Below are 24,931 nucleotides of genomic sequence, written 5' to 3'. Positions count from 1 at the left end.
TATCTTAGTAAATAAAACTGGGTATTAAGTACTTACTTAGTATCATTCTATAAAATTATTCCATATGGTTTTACAGAAACGATTCTACCTCTCGGACACAAGTAAGAACGTGGAGATTATTGTATAATTTAATTAATCATAGAACATTTATATCAAAAATTCAAAAATAACTTGCATGATGACTGTTTGTTTGTTCGCTGATCCTGATTCGCCCGAATTGTTGAAAACTTAGGTACTTATAGGTTTCAAAAGATTTAAACTAGCTAGCTATATACTATATAAACAGTTAGTTCTAAAACCGTACACTACTGGAATCTGATAAGATGCCTCAAGAAATATAGCGTTGTGCTCAATCTAAGCATTCAGGTCGATTACATTCCTTTCTTGTAACGGTACACATCACATATTTCACTAATCCGAGCGAGTATTATCCGACAAAAAACGAGCGGACATCCATATTACGATACCTCGAGGCAGGGCGCGACCTTCCACCGGGCAGTATTGAGTGCGTCTGGTCCGGTGCTTCGCAACAGTCACGTGCTTGAGAGCTTCCAGGATAGGAAGCGTTTCCCTCCAACTCAGTGAAAACGTGACCCAGTTACGGATAATTCTGAAATTTTAATTGATTACGTTCATCACACCATGTCCCAGTCATTTCCTGTTAGATGTCATTAAATTAATTATTACTACGATGTGAAAGATTGTGAACTCGACGTTGATTTTAACCGGCGCGCCGACGAGTAGTCAAATTGACGTTCTTTGCGTTTTTCGCGCCCGTTAAAGTTAGCGTCAAATCTGGCGGGGCAAATCACCCTCAGAATATACTTTGATTAGTTTTGACGTACAAAGTTTTTGAAACTTGATAGAATATCTCTTATACAACTTACATGACCTGACTTTAATGCAAAATGCAAAATTAATTTTTATCTTCTTTATTATTATGTTTCGTGTCCAATTTTAATTGGGCACAATAACCTATACTATAATTACAATTAATCTAGAGTTTTAGTTGAGATTTCAGTGGTTCTTAGCTTTCAAGATGTAGTGTATTTGTAAGTGTATTTTTGTGAACAGCAATTCTTTTGATATCGTAGCTAATATTTACTACAATACCTAATTGTGTGATTTAAGTAGGTGAGAAGGTAAGGCCAATGCTGAAAGTGATACTTAAATATTTTCTCATGCACTTCACAGACATTAGACAGATTACTTTTCTGCTATATTAATATGCTATGAAATTTGTACCCCATTAATGCTCTTATGACGAAAGATTGAAGAGTTTTTTCGCGCTTAACCTTACGGAAGGCTGTTTAAGTTTTTCAGCCAATTATGGAAATTGGCATAAATAGGATGCTGACGTTACCCTCCAGAATAGGGCTGATGCATTCACGTGTGTCCTTAGCCACCTCGGGCGAGTAGATGTGGGCGCTCCGACCTGTCAGTGGCCGTCCACCTCGCGAGTCGGCTGGCCGGGTTTGGCTGCGCATGCGACGCTTGTGCAACAACATGTTGACGACCACTGCTCTCCTGCTCGCGCTGCACTTCGCCGCCGCAGATATACGTAAGTTTGGGCACAACTGTGTTTTGTTCGCAGTGTTATGTGGATTCTGATGTGGAAATTTCGACCCTTTGTAGCAATGTTATATTGAAGTTTGTAAAATCTTAGCACGAAGAAGAAAGACTCTCGCAGCGTCCTTATTTTGTGATTTGTTTTTTTCGGATTTGAAGATTTTCGTTTTTATTGAGCCATGTTATATTAAAGTTTTTAAAAGCGCGTGAAAGACAAAATTGTGTATGGATATAGTAGAAGCAATGTATAATTATTATCACTTTTACGGAATATTTAGTTCAGTTGATTACGTATTTGTAACAATGCAATGTTGGTGTGTGTACCAATGCTACCAAATCTCAATCGAAGAATAGGTAACACATGATTAATTTTTGATGTAAGGGCCGCCTGACTGGGTTGGGCTAAACAGGTTCACAATTAACTGTTGAAAATAAACGTATAATTTGCTCTTTGTGCGAAAACTAAATCATTAATCATACTTCAATCGGGAAGTTTCGAATGTCTACTCTGTGATCGCAATTTTTTTCAAGAAATTTCCAATCAAGAAATACCCGCTCAGGTGTTCAATCAAAGTAAATAAAACAGGAACATACGAATATCCAACTTCTTATGACAACATACAATAACATATCTACGAATTCATCGCGATTAGCCACAGGTTGCGCATACGTTGGGTTGCACATTCTCAGTTATTGCGATACTGATGCTGATTCTGTGTAGTGTAAATGAACGTGGAAAATTGTCTTTCAATTGCTGTTTGATATTTCAATAATTGTACGTTTCTTAACTCAGTCCGACAACATTCTAAATTGTTAAAGAAAAGCTAAATAAACATGGAAGGATAGATAAATGTGGGGATCTTTTTGGGACTAGAAACCAAAACAATATTTTTAGTTTGTATGTCTGTCTTTCTATTATCTGTCTGTATGTTTGTTCACGCATCGCATAAAAACTAGTTTATGTAATTTGATGCCGTTTTCACAGTTGTACAGCAGATGGGCTAACGTAAAAATATGTTTTAGATTTCACGGCGATACGTTGTTTAGAAAGAATACTAAAAAACACGTTGCTTAGAACAAGAGATATTGACAAAATTTAGTTATGAATGACGGACGTAATAATCGCGAGCGAAGCCGAAGCCGAAGGCTGAAAGCTAGTATAAAATAAACTAACAAAATGCTCAGGAAAATCTGAAAATATTACTGGTTGGAGACAAGACTAATATGGTCCTCAAAGTGGATGAACAAAGAAGATGGTTGGCTTGAGTGATGAATGAAAGTGGTCGTTCCGAAATGCAACTAGCTTGTAGTTTTGGTAAATGATATTTAATTTTGAATATGACAGCCTTTGAAGGTCTAGTTTCTGAATAAATTATTTGAAATGGAGACAATTGGCATTAAATAATAACATGGCTGTCTCGGTTGGATCTGCTCCTTTATGGATTCAGGCAAAAATATTTTTTTAGTTGGAAGAATAAAAGTATCTTATAGTACACATGGATTAAGACCGTGAATCCAAATGGAAGGAAGTGTTTAGGCTTAGCTAGTTTTGGAAAAAGAGACACCAGTTCAATTTATAATATTTATTTAATATTACTTTCATTCGAATTGAATCGCAAATCAGTATAAGGTCCAAGTCCCAGTGCCAAAAGTGCGAAATATTTTTGTCTAAATTATTCATTATCGAAAAACGGAACACGACAAATTGTATTGTAATTAATATTTTCAGTTAGAACTTCTTTGCCTGATGAAATATTTCATTATAAATACTTCACGATTTTTTCAGTAAATCAGCTAGAATGTTCTGCTCGGCTTTATCAAAGAATTTTGTAAAAAAAATACTCCAAGTATTTTGATAAAAATACGTAATTTTTCCTACGCAACGTGTGCATAACCTTCGGTGTGCAGTTCACCACTTCTAGTGATTTCACTTAATCAAGATTAAGGTCTAGAATGAATACTCATATTATGGTGAAGGTTAGTACGTATATGTGTGTGTATCTAGTAAATTCCAAGCATAAAATTTCAGATCTATTTTTTCTGAAGAATCAGTTCCTTTCACTTGGCACATTAGGCAGTGCATAGGATCGACTATAATTTAAGTACGCTCGTTCTTAATAAATAATATAAATTCATTAATAATTTCAAACGAGCAAAATAAAACGATTTTGGAAGGAAGTATATATTATTTAATTATACTTAATAGGAATGTTATTTACGTTTAACTTAATAATAAGTTAATACTTATGTATTTATAAGTAAATCAACTATAATTGTAGGCAGTCACTCTGCCCTGTGTCTAGTTTTAAGGTGACAATGATAAATATAAAAACCTGGACAGACAGGAATTTAAAAATAATTCAAAATGAAATGAACTGACAGTTAAGCATTTTATCACATAGGAAAATACGTGTGAGTATATAGCCGTGTATAGCCTAAGGTCTAGAATTCTGCAGTCGATGTTATAATCGCCTGAATGACATAACTTAACGCACCGGCTTCCAATACCAGTTTCAAATAGGGCAGGATTATAGTACGGTAAAATGACCAACTGAAAAATAAATTTAGATGTGAGCATACAACACAATACGTTCGTTATACAATGTTTGGTCAATTTTAATATTTTACTTCTTGACAAGCTTTTGTCAGCAGCGACACTCTTTTCAGCAGTAGATCGACAGCATGTATAGGCCAATTTTATTAGATTACGCGGCATCAGGGTTTTCTTAGGTAACGAAATTGAATACAATTTTTTTACTGTATAATATTTGTATATCATAATAATAGACTAAGTGCACTTTCGATAGCGATAATATTCAAAACTAATATTCCAAACGCGAATAAACTAACAAATATATGCGAATGGCATTTTGTACGTAGAAACGAAACCGCATGTATTTGAAGTGAGTGAACATTTTTGAAAAATGATTGAACAGAAACCTAGGTTAATACTGTCTTCTTCCAAAAAGCAATTGTATATGTTGACATATTTATACTTTGAAAATCCCTGCTCCGCAAGCCTCATACAGCGGTGGAATCTCAGGGATCTGTGTATATAAATAATTGTTTCTCTTATTTTTATGCAGTTACAGTAGGTATATGTTTATCCTAAAAGCGTATTTAAATGACGGCGACCTCTAACCAGTGAAACGCGACGAAACGTGAGTGTTGCAGCTGATGCAACGCATGCACGTGACTGTGCTTGCTCGATGCACCGGCTTAGTTAGCGTATGCCGGCCGGCAGTTCAGGTTGTATAAGTATTTACTTACTAGCAATTCGAATGATGTTTTCTTTTGCTGGTATTTATCTTGAAATGTGTGTCTGTTTTGCACCTCAGAGGTTAATTTTTGCCCATTAGCCATAAGTACAGTCAACAGCACATAAAGTTATCCAGCATGAACTTCTATCGTGCGGTAATAGCGGAGAGTTTGCAATGAATATCAGTTGGTCGATGTGCTGTTGACTGTACAGCGAAAATATAAAAATGCGCAGGGGTTGTAGACCAAACATACTTTTCATGCATTGTTTATTTTGCTCAGAAACTTTGAAAACTTTATTCATAACCAAAAATCTCATTTTTCTAAGCAAAAATTACATCAAACATGTCATTTTTGTAAAAACCTTGTTTAAAGTTTGAATGTTGTCTTTTCAGCGCCATACATCAAAGTCTGCCAGCGCAATGACCCGAACGTGGACAAATGCATCATGAACTCGGTCGACGAGCTGCGGCCCAAGATGATAGCGGTAAATAACTTCTAATCTTGAAACTTGAATAATCACTCCAGCAGAGTTAGTAATAGCACAACCGTAAAGAAGATAATGATAACAAAACACTTTCATAAAAACTTGAAGGAATCTGACTTGTTGAGTCTGAGTTTGTTTGCACTTTTTAATATCTTTAGGATCATAAAGAAGTTGTACTTTTATATTTGTGTCATTATATTCTTTAATAAATAGTAAACAAATCTCTATACAATAACAAAATGTATATTTAAGGTGTTATTAAAAACAATTTAATTATTGTTTGTGACGTCTTCGTCATTTCATTATCTAATGATTTTTTATCTGATTTTGTAGTTGGGTTTTCACCATTAACATCTTCACTCTGTGTCCTGTTTCAACTGAGACTGGAGTTGCTTTTGCTAAAGCTTCTGCGTTTGCATTTACACCAACAATTTCCGAAGAGGCGTGTGCATTGGTTTCACTTACGGATTTTCTCGTTGTATTTAAGGATTTCGTCTCTGTTATGTGCATTGTCGCAGAAGAAGCCTCATATGAATTTATGCCGTCCCTGATTACAGAGATTGCATTGAATCTGTGATGGTATTGTTTTCGGTAGTTATTTTATAAGTTTCAATCATCAGCAACAAAATTACTAGATCTGTTACTATTTGTTGTTATATCTCCTTCAACATTTTTTGCAGAAATAGCAGTGCTGTTTGAATACGAATCCTTAATAATTTCTTCAACAGCTATAAGTTCAAGAGTTCCATTAAAAACGATTGCTGAATATTCTGCCTCTGATATATTAGCACCATTTTCGTGGTAAGCGCTATCTTCTGATTTTGTCAGAGACCCATTTATCTTTTCTATTTCACTTGTGACAACAAAAGTTTCAGTGATGTCAGAATTCGATTCTGTATTTTTATCTAAGATCTTCGAAACATTAGTCATATTAGTTTTATTGAAAGTGACTTCATCAATAGAGATTGAAGTGACGTTTGCTTCTGATCCAGATATAGTAAATATTTTAGTCGTTTCATTTTCTGATTTTGTGAGCACAATTGGTGTTGAAGATTCATTTATGGGTAAATTTACTGTTTCAATTGTATAATTATTGATTGTGATCTGGGGAGTCGTAGTTCTATAACTCGCTGGACCTGTAAAGTATAACCAATTTTACTGATATATTGAAACTAAAATTATAGATAATTTTAGTTGCAAAATGAAATTCTCCCTAAATAATTTAGCTTGACTTGCATTAGTAAGAAAAATATAAAAAAATTTAAAACTACTAAAACGAAACCCTTTTTCTGGACTGCTAACTTTAAATTTATTTAACATATTAATTAAATGTATTCAACAAAATATTTTAATTTATTAGACAAAATAATTTAATTCATTAAACAATCTAATTATATTGTTTACAAAATAATATAATTCATTAAACAATATAATTATATTGTTTAATGAATTAAATTATTTTGTCGAATAATTTAATTATTATAAATAAATTCTGTTACAAAATTAATATCGGTTGGAAATTAGCTCTCCAGTTTTATTTCAACACTAGTTTTTGCCCGCGGCTTTATCCGCGAGAGTAATTGCTCTCGCGGGAAAAGCGGGAGCTTTTTTCCTAGATGAAATGTTTTTCTTCGTACTTCAAATTACATGTATGAAAATTTCAAGAAGGTGGGTTGAGTAGATAGAGGTAGCAAACAAACGAACTAAATTTTGCATTTTGTAACTTTATCTCTATTGCATGATGAAATTTATCTCTAAAATATTATTTTAAAGAATTATACTATATCACCTGTTGTAACGTGATGAGCTGCAGATTTGAAGTGAGTGTTACTTATCTGGTGTGTATGTGTTTTCTCATTCTTTCTCAAAATGTAATGTATGTAGTATTATTATTTATTAAAGAGTTGCTGTGTTGATAAATATCGTTAGTAGTCACTGGATTCTGTAATATAATAATTTCTTTACTTTTGTTGCCTTTGTTTTTATCTGAGGTGCCAATCGGTTTTATTTTGTTCATTATCATAATTATCAGTCACTGGCAAAGCTTTTCAGCTGTTACTTTGTGGGTTTTCTCTACTAATGTTTTCGCTTTCTTTATCAAATACTTTAATAACAGCTGGATCTGCTCTGGCAACAGCAATAGCAGTTGCATTTTTGCCAAAACTCTCTGATGAAGCATTGGCACTACCTTCACTTATATATTCTTGACTGGCGTTGTAAGATCCAGTTTCCAATACAGATTTGGTAGGAGCATCTTGGGATGTGTCATTGGATTCTAAGATGGCAAAATTTCCAGTTGATGCTTGATATGTTTCTGTGACACTTGACGCAGTGGCTGATGCTGCAGAAAAATCGTCTGTGCCATTGTTTGATGCGTTAGAATCATACGATAATGCGGTAGCGCTAGAATTTGACTCCGATATCGTGTCTACGACTGTTGACATATTTGCTTGCATAGTGACTGTTTGTGGTCCAAACGTGTCATTCCTGTTTTTTCCACTATCGGGCTGCGATTCCATAATGGTATCTTGCTCAGATGTTAATGTACTTGTCATTGTAAGAACCTCTGCATTATCTACAGATGACATCATTACTCCTGTACTGTTGTTGTTAGAAGAGTCGGTTTTATTGGAAGATGGTAACGTTTCATTATACGAGATGGCAGTGTCATTAGAAAATGATTCGGTGACTATTTCTTTGACCGTGACAATTGTTTTTGTTGCATTAATGGCTGTAGTGGGAGAAAAATCGTCCGTTTTATTATTGGTCATTGCGTTGACATTAGAAGTTGATCCATTGATCTTTTCTACTTCAGTGGTCACTACAAACGTTTCGGTAATTACTGCGTCTGAGGCAGCGCTTCCATGCATATTTCCTTTAGAATTGGTGCCATTTGTTGCATTAAATACTATTCCGTCGAAAGATATGGAAGTAGCATTTGCTGCTGATTCGGATATTGATAATGTTTGAGTAGTAATATTTTTAGTTTCTGTGAGCGCTATTGGAATGTGTGATCCGTTGATAGTTGAGTTGACATGGGATATAGTATAATTACTAGTAGTAACCAATTTTGGACCCGAAGAATATTCAGAAATCACTTCAGCGAAAGATTCATGGGTTGAATGATTTACGTTGGATTTAGGTAAATCGTTGTTTAATTTTATATTGGTTGTTCCGATAATAGTATCATTGTAATCCAAATGTTTACTCGAATTATTTGTGATATTGGCAGCATTTACTTTAGAATCAGTTCCTATTGTGCTAGTGGCATTTTTTGTCATGTTTAGGGTTGACAACTTGTTCGTTTGATGTCTGACTTCATTTGGAACCATGCCGAAGTGTTCTTGTTGCGAAATTTTTGGAATACATGATGAATTATTAGTTGATTTGGCACCATCATTGATAGTTGTATTTGGTTCTAGGGCTGGCGATAACTTATTGTGTATGGTACCATTGATTAGTGAAAAATTGCCAAGTTGATTTGTTTCATTCGAACTTAACAGATATGGTACCGTAACATTGTTCACAAAATTTTTATTATTACTTGTGTTCAAAGTGTCAATTGGTTTAGTATTTGTTTCGTTTGCTGGTAATTTCATGTCTAGCGTACTTGCTGATTTATTTTCAATACTTGATATGTTCACAATAGGAGTTCCTGATGTATTTTGTTCATTTTTATGATTATCAGTCACTGGCAGAGCTTTTGGGCTGTTGCTTTGTGGGTTTTCTCTACTAATGTTTTCGGTTTCTTTATCAAATACTTTAATAATAGCTGAATCTGCTCTGGCAACAGCAATAGCAGTCGCATTTTTGCCAAAACTCTCTGATGAAGCATTGGCATTACCTTTACTTATATAATCTTGACTGGCGTTGTAAGATCCAGTTTCCAATACAGATTTGGTAGGAGCATCTTGGGACGTGTTATTGGATTCTAAGATGGCGAAATTTCCAGTTGATGCTTGATATGTTTCTGTGACACTTGACGCAGTGGCTGATGCTGCAGAAAAGTCGTCTGTGCCATTGTTTGATGTGTTGGAATCATACGCTAATGCGGTAGCGCTAGAATTTGACTCCGATACCGTGTCTACGACTGTTGACATATTTACATGCATAGTGATTGTTTGTGGTCCAAACGTGTCATTCCTGTTTTTTCCACTATCGGGCTCCGACTCCGTAATGGTATCTTGCTCAGATGTTAATGTACTTGTCATTGTAAGAACCTCTGCATTATCTACAGATGACGTCATTACTCCTGTACTGTTGTTGTTAGAAGAATCGGTTTTATTGGAAGATAATAACGTTTCATTATACGAGATAGCAGTATCATTAGAAAATGATTCGGTGACTGTTTCTTTGACCGTGACAATTGTTTTTGTTGCATTAATGACTGTAGTAGGAGAAAATTCGTCCGTTTTATTATTGGCTATTGCGCTGATATTAGAAGTTGATCCATTGATCTTTTTTACTTCAGTGGTTACTACAAACGTTTCGGTAATTACTGCGTCTGAGGCAGCGCTTCCATGCATATTTCTAGTATTGGTGACATTTGTTGCGTTAAATACCATTCCGTCGAAAGATATGGAAGTAGAATTTTCTGCTGATTCGGATATTGAGAATGTTTGAGTAGTAATATTTTTAGTTTCTGTGAGCGCTATTGGTATGTGAGATCCGTTGATGGTGAAATTTGTATTTGATACAGTATAATTGCTAGAAGTGACGTTTGTTAGGTCTGAAAAAGTTTCAGAAATTGCTTCAGTGGATGTTTCTTTCGATGAGTCTTTTTGATGATGAGTTGTATTACTTGCTGTTTCTGTATCAGGACGATTCGAAATTGTGTTTGTGATATTTTGTACCGCTGTCGAATTTCGCAAAATATCACTTGAATCTTTTACTTCCTGAAAATTGTTATCTGAATATATATTATCATTATTTGATATTTTCTGTATATCGCTGTTATTGGTTTCTGATATACATGTATCTTTTTTTATTATTTTTTCAATTGTATTGTGAACAATATTAACTGGTGAGTTTTGGTGAGCTGTTTGGAGGTAAGTTTTATTCAATTTTGAAGAAGAATTTTGTGCTACGGTATGCAAATTATTTAGTGAAAATTCTGATATAGTTTATTATATATTAAATCTGAGTTTTATATATTAAATCTTTTCGGGTTTATTAATGTATTATTTTTGTTATAATTAGTTACTTCTATTTTTTTAAGAGCTGCTGTTACAATGTGTTTTGATTGCACCTGAATTGATTGATACGAGTACATTTCATAAGGCTGTTTTGAGGTTCGGATAATCCTGGTGGGGATTTAGTATCATTCGACACGTGGCTTATTAGTTGTTTATCGGTAATATTTTTGACAGATGTTGTTTTGTTCTTTATATTGTTGTTTGTTTTGTTGATAATCGTAATGCTTTGTAAAATTGTGTCGACTTTTATGATTTAATATATCATCATAACATTTGTGATATTTGCCTTAATAGTTAAAGTTAATGACCCTTTATTTGTAAACCGCGATAATGTAATATTGCTGCGATGGTGCGATGTTTTCATATTTTCTGCTATATTTGTGCCATTTAATCCACGCATTATGGGCTCATTTGTATTATTCGGTTTTGAGGTATTAATTGATGCACTAGTAGACATAATTTCTTGACTTGGTTCTGAAGCTGAAGTTAACACGTTATTATTATATTTTTCTATAGACATTAGTCGTGGCGTTAGTTTATTTTCAGCTAGATTTGTTTCATTAAATGTCATAGTTCGATTTATTGTTGTAGTATTTGGTTGTAGATTTGTATTATCTTTTTCATTTGGTTTTGTGTAACCATTTTGATTGCTGCTCTCGGTAGTAGATTCGTGTTCGTAGAAATCAGTTTCATTGTTGACGAAGATGTATTATTTGTTATTTCAAATGAACATGAATTGGAATAAGGTATTTATATACGTTCAAGAAACACCATTTTTTTATTGTTTCTTGGTTTACTTGAGTTGTTCAAAAAGCTAAATTTTACATGTTTTATATTTTCTATTGTTGGTTCTTTATTTAAAATCGAAGTTGACAGGGAATTGAGGGCGGCATTGTTAATTTTAATGTCGTTAAGTTTGATTTAGCTTTATTACTCTCTGTAGAACCGCATTATTTTTAAGGTAAATTTGTTTCCTTTACCTGATTTTTTGATGATATCATAGTTTCATTTGGTGTTAACGTAAATAGATGTGTATGATTTTCATTTAGTTTTACTGCATGTATACTTTGTAGTAGGTTCTATTTAATGGAAAGTTGGTATATAAGTCGATGTGGATAAGGTATTATTTGTTATTTCAGACAATCTAATATTAATATGAAGCAAATTGCTTTTAGATTACGGTCCTGCTTTACTTTCAATTGTTTGGGTTATATTCAATTCATCCATTAGTGAAGCCATAGTTTCGTTAGGAATTATAATGTGTGACAGCGGAATTATTCAATTACATTCCGAATTGTGTAAAATGCTGTAATTAGCTTCATCGTTATTTATTCTTTCTAAACTTGATATATGAAGCAATTTGGGTGAGATTATAAACTGATGAATTCTTTGCAAATGTAATGGCATTTAAGTCTGTTATATTAGCTATTTGTGTTAGCTTATTGGTAAAATTGGTGTTATTATGTCCACCATTTCGTGAATTTTCCACTGCTATTTTTAAATTTATTACTTGCTATATTTGTACTTATTAACTGAGTTCTTAATGCATTTTCGGGTTTATCTTCGTGAGAGCTATTCTTGTTGCTAATTTTGGTAGTTTTATATATCACTTGATGTATTTATTAAAGATAAAGTATTTGAGTATAGATGTCAATTGTATTTGAAAACCTGAAATTGTTAGCAGTTTTTGATGTTTCAAAATTAGATGAATACGCAATTCCTGATTTATTTTGACTCACTGATATATTTTCAGGATAAGTTACTACAGATAGTATCATTAATTCGTTTGTAAACACTTTATTGCACAGAAAAAAAATATTGCACAGAAATAGCAACAAATAGAATTAGGTGTGTAATTAATTAGTTGGTAGTATTATTATTAGTACTCACCGAAGTTTTATTTTGTGGAGAATTTTGCGTGTTGTTTGGTTTATTTTGATCTTCTGGTTCATTTTGATTTGATGGAGATGGAGAGTCTTGTGGCGTTTTCGGTTTATTAGGTGTGTCATTAGTTGGTTCTGTTGGAGGATCTTTTGATTCTGTAGTATTAGTGCTTGATGGTTGTGGTGTTTGATTTGGATTTTGATTAGATTCAGGGGCATTAGTATCACTACTAGATGCATTTTTGGCTGTAGATGTAGTAGCAGTTGCTTGGGATCCATCACCGCTACTTGAAGCAGATGAATTTGTAGTGTCAGCTTGAGAACTTGATGGCTCTGGTGGTTTACTTGAATTTTTAGAAGGCTCCAATCCCGTTGTATTTTGTTTCGGTGGTGACGTAGAATGGTTTGTAGCATTAGAACTTGGTGGTTGTGAGTTGGTATCATTTCCCGGCCCTGAATTAGGAGGCGGTTTTGGACTTTGATTAGGCGACGGACTTTCTGAAGAGGGCGTTGTTGTATTATGGCCTGGAGCAGTTGCGTTAGTACTTGGTGTTTTTGGTTTCGTATTGTTAGACTTTGGGCCAGTGCTTTTAGGTTCAGTCAAATTGTGTATAACATTAATTCTTAGCGGTGGTAATTGGCTATGAGGTGAAATTGTAATTGTGGTTACAATTTTTTTCCCTTTTCCTTTATTATTTGGACCGCTTGTTGCCTCTCTACGTATTCTCTTACCTGTGCTGCATGTTGTACATTCTTGTTCTGTGGCAACATTGTATTGTACTGGCTCTAATGCCAGGTCTTCATTAGTTTCAGCTTGTGGTGAGTGTGATCTTGCTTTTCTGATTAACGAATCATTTTCCAGAAATACACGAGCGTGATATGACTCAAACTAAAAACAATAAAAATATAGATTTACTGATGATGTTATTATCTTTCATTCATAATTATGTTTTATGGTTAATTATTATGCGTATATAATTCTGATACAAATATATAAAAACACCTTGATCGTACTGGTATTTTTAGATATCGCATTACACAAAAAAAAATAATTCTTTAGCAGCATATAATTTCGTTCATCGTCTTGAAATCAAATTACCAACAGATATATTTAATATCTTATATTTAACATTAAATAAAATACAATTCTAATGCATAACCACGTCCATCATATGTTTATACATACGGAGTATTTTATTTTTTGTAAAAGTAAAAATAGAATCACTTTTTGCCAGTTTGCATAGAAATTATTATTTTTGGACAAATAATCAAAGACATATAACTCTAATGATAAGTAGTACTTATTAAATCCATGAGAATAATACACATCACTGTCATTAACTCCATAAAAACTAAATATTTTACTTAACACAACATAATTGTTTTTGGACTTGTCTAAATGAGATTGTATTCTGCCGGTTCATTCAGAGGGCCATCTTTTCATAATTTATTATGGTTTCGGTACAGGCCGCTAGTATAAATATCTTTCATTAGTCTCAAATTTATTGAACCATAATTTAAGGATCTAATTCAATAAATAAAAATCAAATCTAAATGCATAGCGTATTAAAGTGTCCAGTAATGGATTTAATTCATTGTAATGATGGTTACAATACCTGTGTCACGCACACACACACCAACACAACCACCTGATACCACCCCATGTTGCACAAATAAACGTCCTTCACACACCTGCACTAATATATATACATAGTTTCATGTTCTGATAGTACAAGCAAAATAGTGTCATTAAGGTTTTATCAATGAAAATTAAGCACGTATTTTTTTGTTGTGGTGATAAGTCCTAGTGGAACACGTGTTTTTCGAAATATATCGTAAAGTTTGTATTTTTTTTGTTTGTATTCACGTATGAAATATTCGTTCGACTCATAAATGATAAGAGTTTCTGTATTTAGACATATTTTATAAGCTGTTTGATTTATTTGTCTATTCACCTACTTTTGATACTCCTACAAAATTAAAAGTTACATAAATTATCCCCGTTATTCATAAAAAAATCAAACTTACTTTAAGCTATAGACTCGTTTTGTCATTATTACATAAGCTATCGACATCAAATATATATATATATATATATATATATATATATATATATATATATATATATATATATATATATATATATATATATATATATATATATATATATATATATATATATATATATATATATATATATATATATATATATATATATATATAAGCGCTAAATACCTAGGTGAGACAACATTGCGCAAGTTGGTCCTTGGGCCCTAAATTAGGGTGAACGGACTAACCGGTCATATTGGTACGTAATGAAACTTCGATACAGAATTAACACTGCTTCATATCACGCATGTATAATGCAAACTAAACCCTTTCAATGGATTTGCGGCTTAGAGATCAAAATCGCGGAAAATGGTGATTAGCCAAGTGATTTGAATGATCAGCGTAAAGTTGATCTTTATAATAAACGGGACCAGCTAAAGACAGCCATCTGCTGCCATAATAATACAACTATGCGAATAGTATACTTACGGGCTCTCAATTTGCACGAACTTGTAACGTTAAAGTCATATACGAGCGCATGAACGCCAGAACAACGACTGGGAGTAGAAGTAGTCGCCATGACCGAAATCGGTCGGACAGATCTGGTATTTAGGGAATAATCCTGGTCGGCTGTTATAAAATAACCATTCTACAATACCGGGATGCGCGATATTACTGTGAAAGCGACTTGCGACAACAACTCATCTTATTCTAAAGAGATATAACATCAGTAACACCTTAGGTATTCTATAAATTTTTAACATAATGTTGTTACATTGTTATACATGTTTACTGTATTTTTTTCTCAAAAAATATTAATAGGTGTGCCATTTAAGCAGGCGCCCATTGTGAAACGTGTTCTGAACACGGCGGATTACCATGGTGTCGTCCCAAAGTTTTAATGGTAGTTGTTGTAAGTCGGAAAAGCGTTCCATACTTCCAACTTCTATGCTCTAATAGGTGTATAGAAGTTCATCAAACTTCTTCAAATTAAGATTCGAAATTTGCTTAGATTCCTGTAATTTACAAGTCAGGGATCAATTACATTTCCACAATCGACAAGAGCTGGCAAAGACATTTAAGATATGCGAAATCTCATGTCGACCTTCAGTCGAGTGGCTGTCGGCATTACAGGAGCAATGAAAATATTTACTCGATTCGAAAGTATGTCATTGTCACGTATTGCCCAAGACGCGCAGCCTAAAGATCATTGCGGATTCGTTAAATTATCTGTAATTAGATTTCCTTTTCCATGCATACGTGAAATTGGAAATCCGATTTAATGCACGGATTTGCTTCCTCAGTCATTGTTATTTAGACTCCTACATTTGCATTTAGCATGGATATCTTAAAATGAATTAAATTATTGAAATATCTTTCTTCTATCTTAATACTTATACTACGTAACTCTCTCTAATCCTCGGACTTCCTCTCGGACTATTAGATCAGTTAGTGGATCAGCTCTGAAGGCCCAAAGCTCAGAAATCGCGTAAAAATTATGAAGTTTATATTGTCTGCTGGGGAATGCTGTTATTACTTATGAGCTGTAAAGGTTGAAAAGGTAATGAAGGATTACGGTTGGCATTTCCAGGGGATTCCCGAGTTAGACGTGCCCGGCATAGAGCCGCTCAGTCTTGGCCAGATTGCGTTGGCCCGCGGGCCGCAGGGGGCCAAGCTGACGGCTGTCGTCAACGATGTCAAAGTGCGTGGCCCCAGCAACTTCATCATACAGGAACTTAAGTAAGTCCATTAATTGAAATTAAAAAATCGCTTTCTCAAATACAAAAATCTCTTTTCTGGTACACTTTTACTAATTTAAATAATTGCGCTACATGTTTTGCATTCGAAGAGGTTGAAATTAAGATTTACCATTTAGCAGTGTATGTATATTTATTTATATTGAAACGCTCCTGTGATGCCCCTGATACTGCAGTATAGTTTCTGGACAGCGTTGATTACCACCAAGTGACCTCCTTGCTCGTTTGCCACCCTATAAAAAAGCAATAATGCTAACCTTGAAGTTTAGTAGATTTATTCCGAGCACGTCTTGGTTGGTTCCACTCGTAATTCAGAGTGATAACTTTACATTGTTATGTCATACTAGCCGTGAGATAAGATCTCATAATAATCTTGGTCAAGTTTAATTTTAAAATAAACACTCATAATATTGTGTTTTTTTCTCAGACTGTATCCTTTGGTTCATTTTCATATCTAGCCATGGCTCATCTTTCTTAATCCCAGTGCCTGGCAGAGGGGATTGGTTGTTGCTGAAGAGCCAATTTACCCCCTAATACAATAGGGGAGTTATAAGTTTAACGAGTCTGTGTATCTGTGTCTGTCCGTGGCATATTAACAGCCGAACGGCTGAATCGATTACGATCTATTATTTTATTTGCAAGGGAATTTAATCGAGAGTGTTCTTATCCATGTTTGGTAAATGTGCGTTTAGCTGTTTGGAAACCGTCAGCTATTTTCCAGCAGTTAAGACGATGACAGCAACTTCGAAGCCGGTTAAATTTTTAATTTAGTTTTTATACTCTCATTATTATTTGGCGTTGCAGTGAACACAGAATGACGATGGCCATGGCGAACTATTCGTCAAAACTGCTATAGTATACAATAGTTCAAATATAAGAACAAGAAGATTGCTATTTGTAAAATTAGTTTTAAGCATGCATATCATACGAGTATGCATAACAAAACCATTAATATTTATATATTGTATTTTCCAGGTCGGACTTGAACAAGAACCGGTTCGACTTCAAGCTGTTGCTGCCGAAACTGGATTTCGCCGGTAAATACAAGATGGACATCCAGGTGCTCCTGCTGCGGCTCCAGGGCAGGGGGAACATCACAGGCTCCTTTAGTTAGTATTGCTATATGGTAGATACAGTTTAAGGCGACCTCCGTGTCGTAGTGGTCACCACGCTCGTCCGCTATCTGGAGGTCCTGGCTTAGATGAGCGCGGGCGAATATTTGTATCCGTGAACACAAATATTTAACCGTAACCGTAACGTAATAACCGTTTCTTTGTATGTGTCCAACGGTCCTGCTGTTGAGTATTGTCCGTTTATTTAGGGCGTCGTCAAACTTATCTGATTCTTGGTCTAATATATAACTAGTATCCCTTCCTGGTGACATGCCATTATGAAAGAAATTAACATAATATTGGACCATTAATTTGGTGAATAACTTAGGCGACTTGAATAAAATCTGACACTAGTGTTGACAATGCGTGTTAACGCTCGAATAGAAAGAAAGAATTTGGTAAATGTAATGGCGCCCTTATACAGGGTGTAACAAAGCTATATAAATACAAAAAAGGTAGTTGTAAGAAGTTTTCCGTATTTGTTACAGTGGACACGACGTGTATAAAGTCTATATTTTAGAAGTATTGATATTAACTAGAAACTTCGCATAAATGACTCAAGGTATTTGCCACGTCGTTTGTAGCCATGTTATAAAAAAAACAAGTCTTGAATGAATAAAAGGCCATTTTTGATCAGCGTTTACCCACCTCTGGTCACAGACGAGTGGGGCAGTGTAGCAGCATTCCAGTATTGCGTCTAGTGGACTGTGGCATCATACTGTCGACATTGCGGTCAATACGCGAGTTACAGACTTACTACTAAAATATTACTTACGTAACACAAACACTACAGTTGTAACATTCGATCTGTATGGATTTGAAGGGAAAGAAAACACAATTGTTTTTACAAATAAATTTCTAATCGATATTTAATATTACGTGCAGAAATATTGTATAATATACGAAATAAACGGAATAAAAACACAATAAAGAAATAAAACCAGCAATTTACAACATACAGCAATGTATAAACGAAAAATGTGAAATATACGCACATATAATAAGATAATTTGCATGCATATATCACACTTAGGTACCTATTTAAGGAAATTACCACTGCAAAAATCTGATTAGGTATATAAATTAAACTGAGAAAGATACCGACCTTGACCAGATGTGTTTTACCTTGAGTAAACTTAGTTATTTAAAAAGAAATTGTGTAATACATATAGATGGCGGATATATTCTTATCAACCATTGTGTTGTGTAATATAGCAATTTAAGTGCTCCTCATATCTCAATTCAGACATAACTGAATATATTATAGCTTAATAACATGTGATTAATGGTAATAAATCTATTTGCAAGTGTAACCACGGACGGAATTTGTTCCCTTCAAATTACAAAATTATGTAAAACACAGATTTGCATAATGAGTCGAATCAGCATTCGAATGTTCCGTTTCTTATATAATTGTTTACATTAGGTACAGCCTTTTGTCTTCTGAAAATTAGTCCATTATGTACTCAGCTATCGCAATTAGAACAGGTAATACTAATCATTGCTAGCTGCAGTTTAAAATGTGGACGTCATATGGAAGAAAAATTATATACCTAGTAGGGGTTGAAAATTATCGACTGGATGATCAATCATCCATAAGTAATTATATTGATATTATTACCAACTTAGGATGCCTATTTCTTAATGTCTAATAGAGCCGTCATTTCTCGAATTTGATTATAATGACATTGTTTCGTAATTTTTTAATGTTTTGTAATTTACAGAGGACTATGCATGCAATGTCACCATGAGGGGTCACAAGGAAAAGCGAGGCGAGCATGAATACCTGCAGTTTGATCCCTTCAGAGTCAAGCTTCGTGTCGGCCAGTCTTCCATCTACCTGACCAACTTGTTCGACGGCGATCCAGTCCTGGGGCCGGCCACCAACAGAGTTATCAACGAAAATTCCCAAGTTTTCCTAGAAGAAATAAGACCGGTCCTAGAAAGGAGCCTTGGGGAACTCTTTACAGAAATGGCAAACAAAATAACATCCAAGTTCACATATAAAGAATTGTTTCCCTAGCTAATATAAGGAATTGTATTATAGCCGTAAGTTAGTGAGTGATTATTTGGACTTGAATAATAACAGTGGATGATCAGTGGTCAAATGTGTCAAGTGTCTAAGCGAATTCAAATAAATGTGATAGTAATATGTTAATATCCATTGAAATTTTATAGGATTTTCGTGGTAAGGCTTATGCTCAAAAGCTTTTACATTGTAATAATTTTTCTTAGTAACTACTTTATTTTTATAAACGAATCCATGACCTACTTTTATTTTTAATACAAATTTCTAATATTATTAAAAATATTGAATATAAAATATTCAGTATTAACATGAAGTTTTACAAGTTACAATTACTTAATACTTTGCATGTTTTTATTGCTTATATTATATTGTAAAAAAATCAGGAATATGAAGAAAAAAATACCAAATTATTATTTTTTTGAATACACTAAAGGTGAGTTACACCAGTCAACTTTGACGTTAACTGGAACCTACGCGCAGCCATCGTTTAAACAAAATGGCGTATTTTACGTTTTTTGCGCATGTTAAAGTTAACATCAAAGTTAACTGGCGCAACACACTCCAAGTAACCAGTGTTATTATTATTTTGTTTTTATTCTTAATAGAGGTATATTTTTTCGTTTATGGAATTGTTTCATATTAAGTACTGATTATTCACAGGCAATGCTAATCAATGGTAACAGATTGAAAGAATTAATTTTTCAAGCCCCATTGTTAAGTTTTATTCATCAATTTTGTTAGAAATAGGAATATATTTTTTAATCATTATGGCCATAATTAAAATAAATTCAATTGTACATAATATCAATAAATTTTCATGTAGCCATAGAAGTAATAAAATTGTCAATTTGAAATCGACATATTTTCTGACATTATGACAACTTTATCTTTTGATTTTGACACGTATGCCTTATTTTTAAAACGGGCTTTCAGAAACTTATTATATAAAACGTATATATAATAGTAAAAATATTTATACATTGATCTTTTGTAGACCATTTTCATCCATTTGCTTTGTGTAAATAGAATCTTATCGATATTCTAATTAGGAAACTTTGTTTGAATACAAAATAAGTTTATAAAGTAACATTTGTTTCATTAATTGAATTTCCCAATAACTTCTGCATTTAATTTATAAGTTTAAGCTGAAAAACAAGTAGAAAAAATATTCAAAATGGACCACAGACCTTAATTTATAAAAACTTTATTGAAAGTGGGCACTTCCAATCAACATTACTCAAGAAGCACTTTTTTAAAGAACTAACTTTAGAAATACAAAAGGATAGCTCACAATTATTTCTTCTGAACATTATATATATATATATCTTAAACCTAAACCATTTCATTGTTTAATTTGGGAAACAATTTCTCAACTGTATTTGTCACTGTCTTCCATTATGGCAGACTCTAGATATACATATCTGTATATAAATTATTTTAAATATTTATTTGAATACAGCGAATTTTCTAAATGTCTTTACTTCAAAGTATAGTATCCAAGCATTGCTCTTTATTTGCTTCATTATTTATGAATTGTTTGTTCTGTAATTACATGTATTTCCAAAAGATGGCGTTGTTCGTCAGCAAGCAGCAGCAAGAACTTCGACGGATTCGGCATACATTGCTGGTTTTTAATTGCTGTAAACAAAATCATTCGCGAGCAGCATTAGAATTTGGGCAAAAAATTGTATTGGACATATTCAGTGTCAAAACGTTAGTCATTGTCATTATTGTAACTCTTTATGCTGGTGTTTATTAATCACTCGGCGGCAAACACTGAACCGAACTCAGATATATTGCGTAATTTGTATAACGACTTTTATTAACCGCAATGAAAAACCAGCAATGTATACCGAATACGTCAAAGTTTGGCAAACAGTTCGACGACAGTGTGGAGCCGACATAAAAATTGTTGAAGTCCTTCATTTCAATGTACTAAAAAATTTCCAACAAAAAATATGACGCAGGTTCTAGAATCCGGGTACGATTAGTTGATAGACCTCTTCTTTGGTCCGAGACAAAAATTGATACAGTGATAACTAATAAAAACAATTAGATATAGAGAATAATTTAATGATCAAGATAATTTAATGAATTAGTATAATGGTTCCACTATTAATAGAGAAATAGGTAATCAGGAATCCAATAAATAAATTTGCATAATGATAGTAGTGAGTAATCCCAGGCGAAATACACCAAAACACATCAACGTTATGACGCAAATGATGTTAAATATAGAAATAAATTCAAACAATTATTTAAATATTTATTTTTCGACGTCCAACGTTTTATTGTTATTGATTTCACATTCTCTAATCCAGCTTTTTCTTTATTCTTTACTACCTGCGCCCCGGGGCTTCGCTCCAGTGGGAATTTCGGGATATAAAGTACCCCATGTGTTATTCCAGGTTATTTTCTACCCGTGTACCAAACGTGAACATTATGTAATTAGTATGATAGCTTTTATTTACCGCATTGAAAAACCAGCAATGTATACCTAACCCGACAGTGTGGAACCGGCGTTACATGTGTCGCAATATGGCATTAAAATAAAGTTTATCTCATGCTTAACTTCGTCTTATTACTTGTATTAGCTTCGTCTAAATTGCTGTAACGGACTGTCGTTCTCATTGCAGTCATAATGCATCTGTTACACAACACCTAAACGTACATATAGTCAAGTACTATTAGACCATCTGAAATTATCTGAAAAGTGTAATAAAAATTCGGAGACTGGTATTGATATGAAAGTCACGAATGTGAAAGTAACGTATGTTACTGTTTTACTAATATTTTACTGATTTCAAAAAGCAACAAATCCGTACTATTATTAATGCTAAAGTTTGTCTGTCTGTTACGCTTTCACGTCTAAATAGTAGAGCCGACTTTGATGAATTTTGAAATATATATAGCTACCGAGGTCAAACATCGGCTACCGCGGGCTGAGGTGTGGGTAACAGCTTGTTAAGAAAAATCTAAGAAATCAAATGCACCGATACAGTATTCTGCTATAACAGTTAATCCACATAAACGAATGATGTGTAACTGCCCGAAGACACTTTTTGTTAATACTTTAAAATATTCACCATCATACCATATTTTTGGATCGAAGTCAATCTGTCGGTCGGACCGACCAACATAAGTCCTTTTTTCTTATAATCAGGAAAATGTCATCAATAACATTGTTGTTAATATCTAGAGTTAATTACATAATGAGATTTGTATAACTTAGGCGACTACAAAATTATTTTCAATTGTATAGTGTAGTTTTTTATCAGTTGTGACCAAATTATGAATTGCGATTAAATTATATGTCTCTTGGAAATTTACAACTTTTTACCAGTTTTACTGTACTTATTATTTTTATGCAACAAATGCGGAATTACCGTCTCACCTGCATTTTATAATCAAGCTCATGGAATATTTTCAATATTATTTGCGTTACATAAAAACAAGCTGCGACCCGAGGCTACGCTCCCGTGGAAATTTGGGATAAAAAGTACTCTATGTGTTATTTCAAGTTATATTCTACCGGTGTGCCAAATTTCATAAGAATCCGTCCAGTAGATTTTGTGTGAAAGAATAACAAACATCATACATTGTCACAAACTTACGCATTTATAGTATTAGTAGGATATTTATATATCGGCTTTGCGTATAAGTTATTAATTATTCTTGTATTCATAATAAAATAGAAACATTTGGAAGTCTATATTTTAATTATACGAATAATTTGGTGAAATTGACAAAGATCCTTATAGGATGCGCGGATCTTGATGAGGACTTACTGACCAACGAGATAAATAAAAAATTACGAAGATTAATATAGGAATATTTTATTAAAACTTTCCACTCCATATATTGTAAACGTCATTGAACTCTGGACTCCGACGTTTTGTGGCTGAGGAAAAAACCGAGAATGCGCTCAGATGAGAGAGAGGGTACCGACAAAACGATTCTTGAAGGTATCTTGGTTATCTTACTAAAGTTATCAAAAAGGAAAATCCAGTGTTATATATTTATATCTGTATATGGTATATAGTAACTACCAATCAGTTTATATAGATCCAAATATTTATTGTATGAAATGTGACATAATAGTGTTCTTATAGCCATGATTATAATGCAGTTTTTGTTTGTTTTAACGTGTTAAAAGGCATTATAATCTTGTTATTTATTTATTTAATTAATTAGAAATTTAATTAGTTAATTTTAATTTTGTTAGTTTATCTCTAGTTTTTTTGTTTTTTTTTTACAGCAGGCAAACAGGCATGCAGCTCACCATATGGTAAGTGGTCACCACAGGCTCTGGACGCCTGCAACACCAGGGGTGTCAGACGACCGTATAGTAGATTTAAATATCGATTGCTTGGATACATAATAAATGTAACATTTTGTGTTAAATTTTGAGCAACGATGATATATCGAACAACTTCGTTGAATATAAAAGTTGATAGTGAGAATGATATAATGATGATGAAAGGAGGTGAGTATGCAATCGTTACATATCCATCCAACTTTTATCTAGGCAACGAAATCTAGTTTATTTCTTAAATGTTAAATAGATGTATTGTACCCTCTGAGATTCCCAATAGGTCTACCCATTCAACGTCAAGATTCCATTCAAAAGCACAAAGAATATGTGCTAAAGTAAATACGACTACCAATCGGCCTTCATTTACAGAGCACACTTATATAAAATTGTGTGCATGTCTGTCAAAAATATAAACACTAATTTAATATTTTAAACACTAATTAAACACTAAACAAATAATTAGCAAACTCACGGATTCAGTGAAATGGACAAAAACCTGTGGTTTTCGCCTGTTGTCTTATTTTCGTTGGTCATCCACGTAACATCCTGGCAAAAAGTTTCCATCGTGGTAAAAAAGTAAATCAAGTTTGGACTATATATAAAATATTCCGTAGTACTATAAATTATTATATTAATATATATAATATTATGACAAACATACAGGCGTAGTAAGTTGAAATTTGTGACGTTAAAATTCATTAGAGAGTGCCTTCTTTGTCGCTTTCTTGCGATAAGAAGACACCTGGTAAGTCAACTTCAACAAGCTGCTTCTACACCACACTCAATTATTCTGAGAATATCAATAACAAAGAGTGTCATAATTTCCTTCACAGTGTCAGAATACCAGATAGGGTGTCGACCTTCAGGTCCTTCTTCCGCCTATTTCGCCCACTACAACCAACTCACCCATGTCATCTGGCTCTCTTTAAGCTATGTTACTACTCGCTGATAGCAGACTGTGGGGAGTGATTGGGGAGTATAGATAAGCATTAATAGAAGATTTCCTAAAATTCCCACGGGAGCGTCAAAAATACGGGATGCTTGTGCGCGTACGATGTCGCGAGCAACAGCTATAGTAAGAAATAAAAGAGGAAAATCCGCCTATCAACTGATAGCAGGACAACTGTCCTGCTTGCCCAATATAACAGCTCCATACAGTCAACAACGTGTCATGCCCTGCGGCGTATCAGTGGTAAATTAGCAATGAATTTGTGTTGTTGGACGTGCTGTTGGCTGTACCCAGTTCGCCGCAAATCCGACCGTTCACCGTACAAATA

General features: G+C 33.7%; 2 protein-coding genes across 6 annotated transcripts; one reads left to right on the top strand and one right to left on the bottom strand.

Moving 5' to 3' along the window:
- The first annotated feature begins 1,402 nt into the window (after nt 1-1,402).
- On the top strand, nt 1,403-20,426 carry LOC128670267 (protein takeout-like). Its single transcript, XM_053745802.1, has 5 exons — nt 1,403-1,561; nt 5,223-5,314; nt 16,033-16,181; nt 17,174-17,307; nt 19,035-20,426. The coding sequence occupies exons 1-5, from the start codon at nt 1,420-1,422 to the stop codon at nt 19,331-19,333; spliced, it is 816 nt and encodes a 271-aa protein (XP_053601777.1). The 5' UTR covers nt 1,403-1,419; the 3' UTR covers nt 19,334-20,426.
- On the bottom strand, nt 3,736-14,136 carry LOC128670262 (sporozoite surface protein 2-like). 5 transcript variants are annotated; one of them, XM_053745793.1, is made up of 5 exons: nt 14,009-14,136; nt 12,400-13,281; nt 7,503-10,043; nt 7,104-7,256; nt 3,736-6,450 (listed from the first exon to the last, which is right to left on the bottom strand). In XM_053745793.1, exons 3-4 carry the CDS (start codon nt 9,877-9,879, stop codon nt 7,240-7,242), a joined length of 2,394 nt encoding a protein of 797 aa, XP_053601768.1. In that variant the 5' UTR covers nt 9,880-10,043; nt 12,400-13,281; nt 14,009-14,136; the 3' UTR covers nt 3,736-6,450; nt 7,104-7,239. The 5 variants fall into 5 exon arrangements, with proteins under 5 accessions (XP_053601768.1, XP_053601769.1, XP_053601770.1 ...); XM_053745794.1 differs by lacking the exon at nt 7,503-10,043; XM_053745792.1 differs by lacking the exons at nt 3,736-6,450; nt 7,104-7,256 and having other exon boundaries at nt 7,263-10,043; nt 12,400-13,073; nt 13,125-13,281.
- Nucleotides 20,427-24,931: the final 4,505 nt, after the last annotated feature.

This window comes from Plodia interpunctella, chromosome 5, assembly GCF_027563975.2.
Source record: "Plodia interpunctella isolate USDA-ARS_2022_Savannah chromosome 5, ilPloInte3.2, whole genome shotgun sequence".
In the NCBI taxonomy this organism is placed as follows: domain Eukaryota; kingdom Metazoa; phylum Arthropoda; class Insecta; order Lepidoptera; family Pyralidae; genus Plodia; species Plodia interpunctella.
The sequence above is the reverse complement of the archived record's forward strand: the minus strand, read 5'-3'. Positions and strand labels throughout refer to the sequence as shown.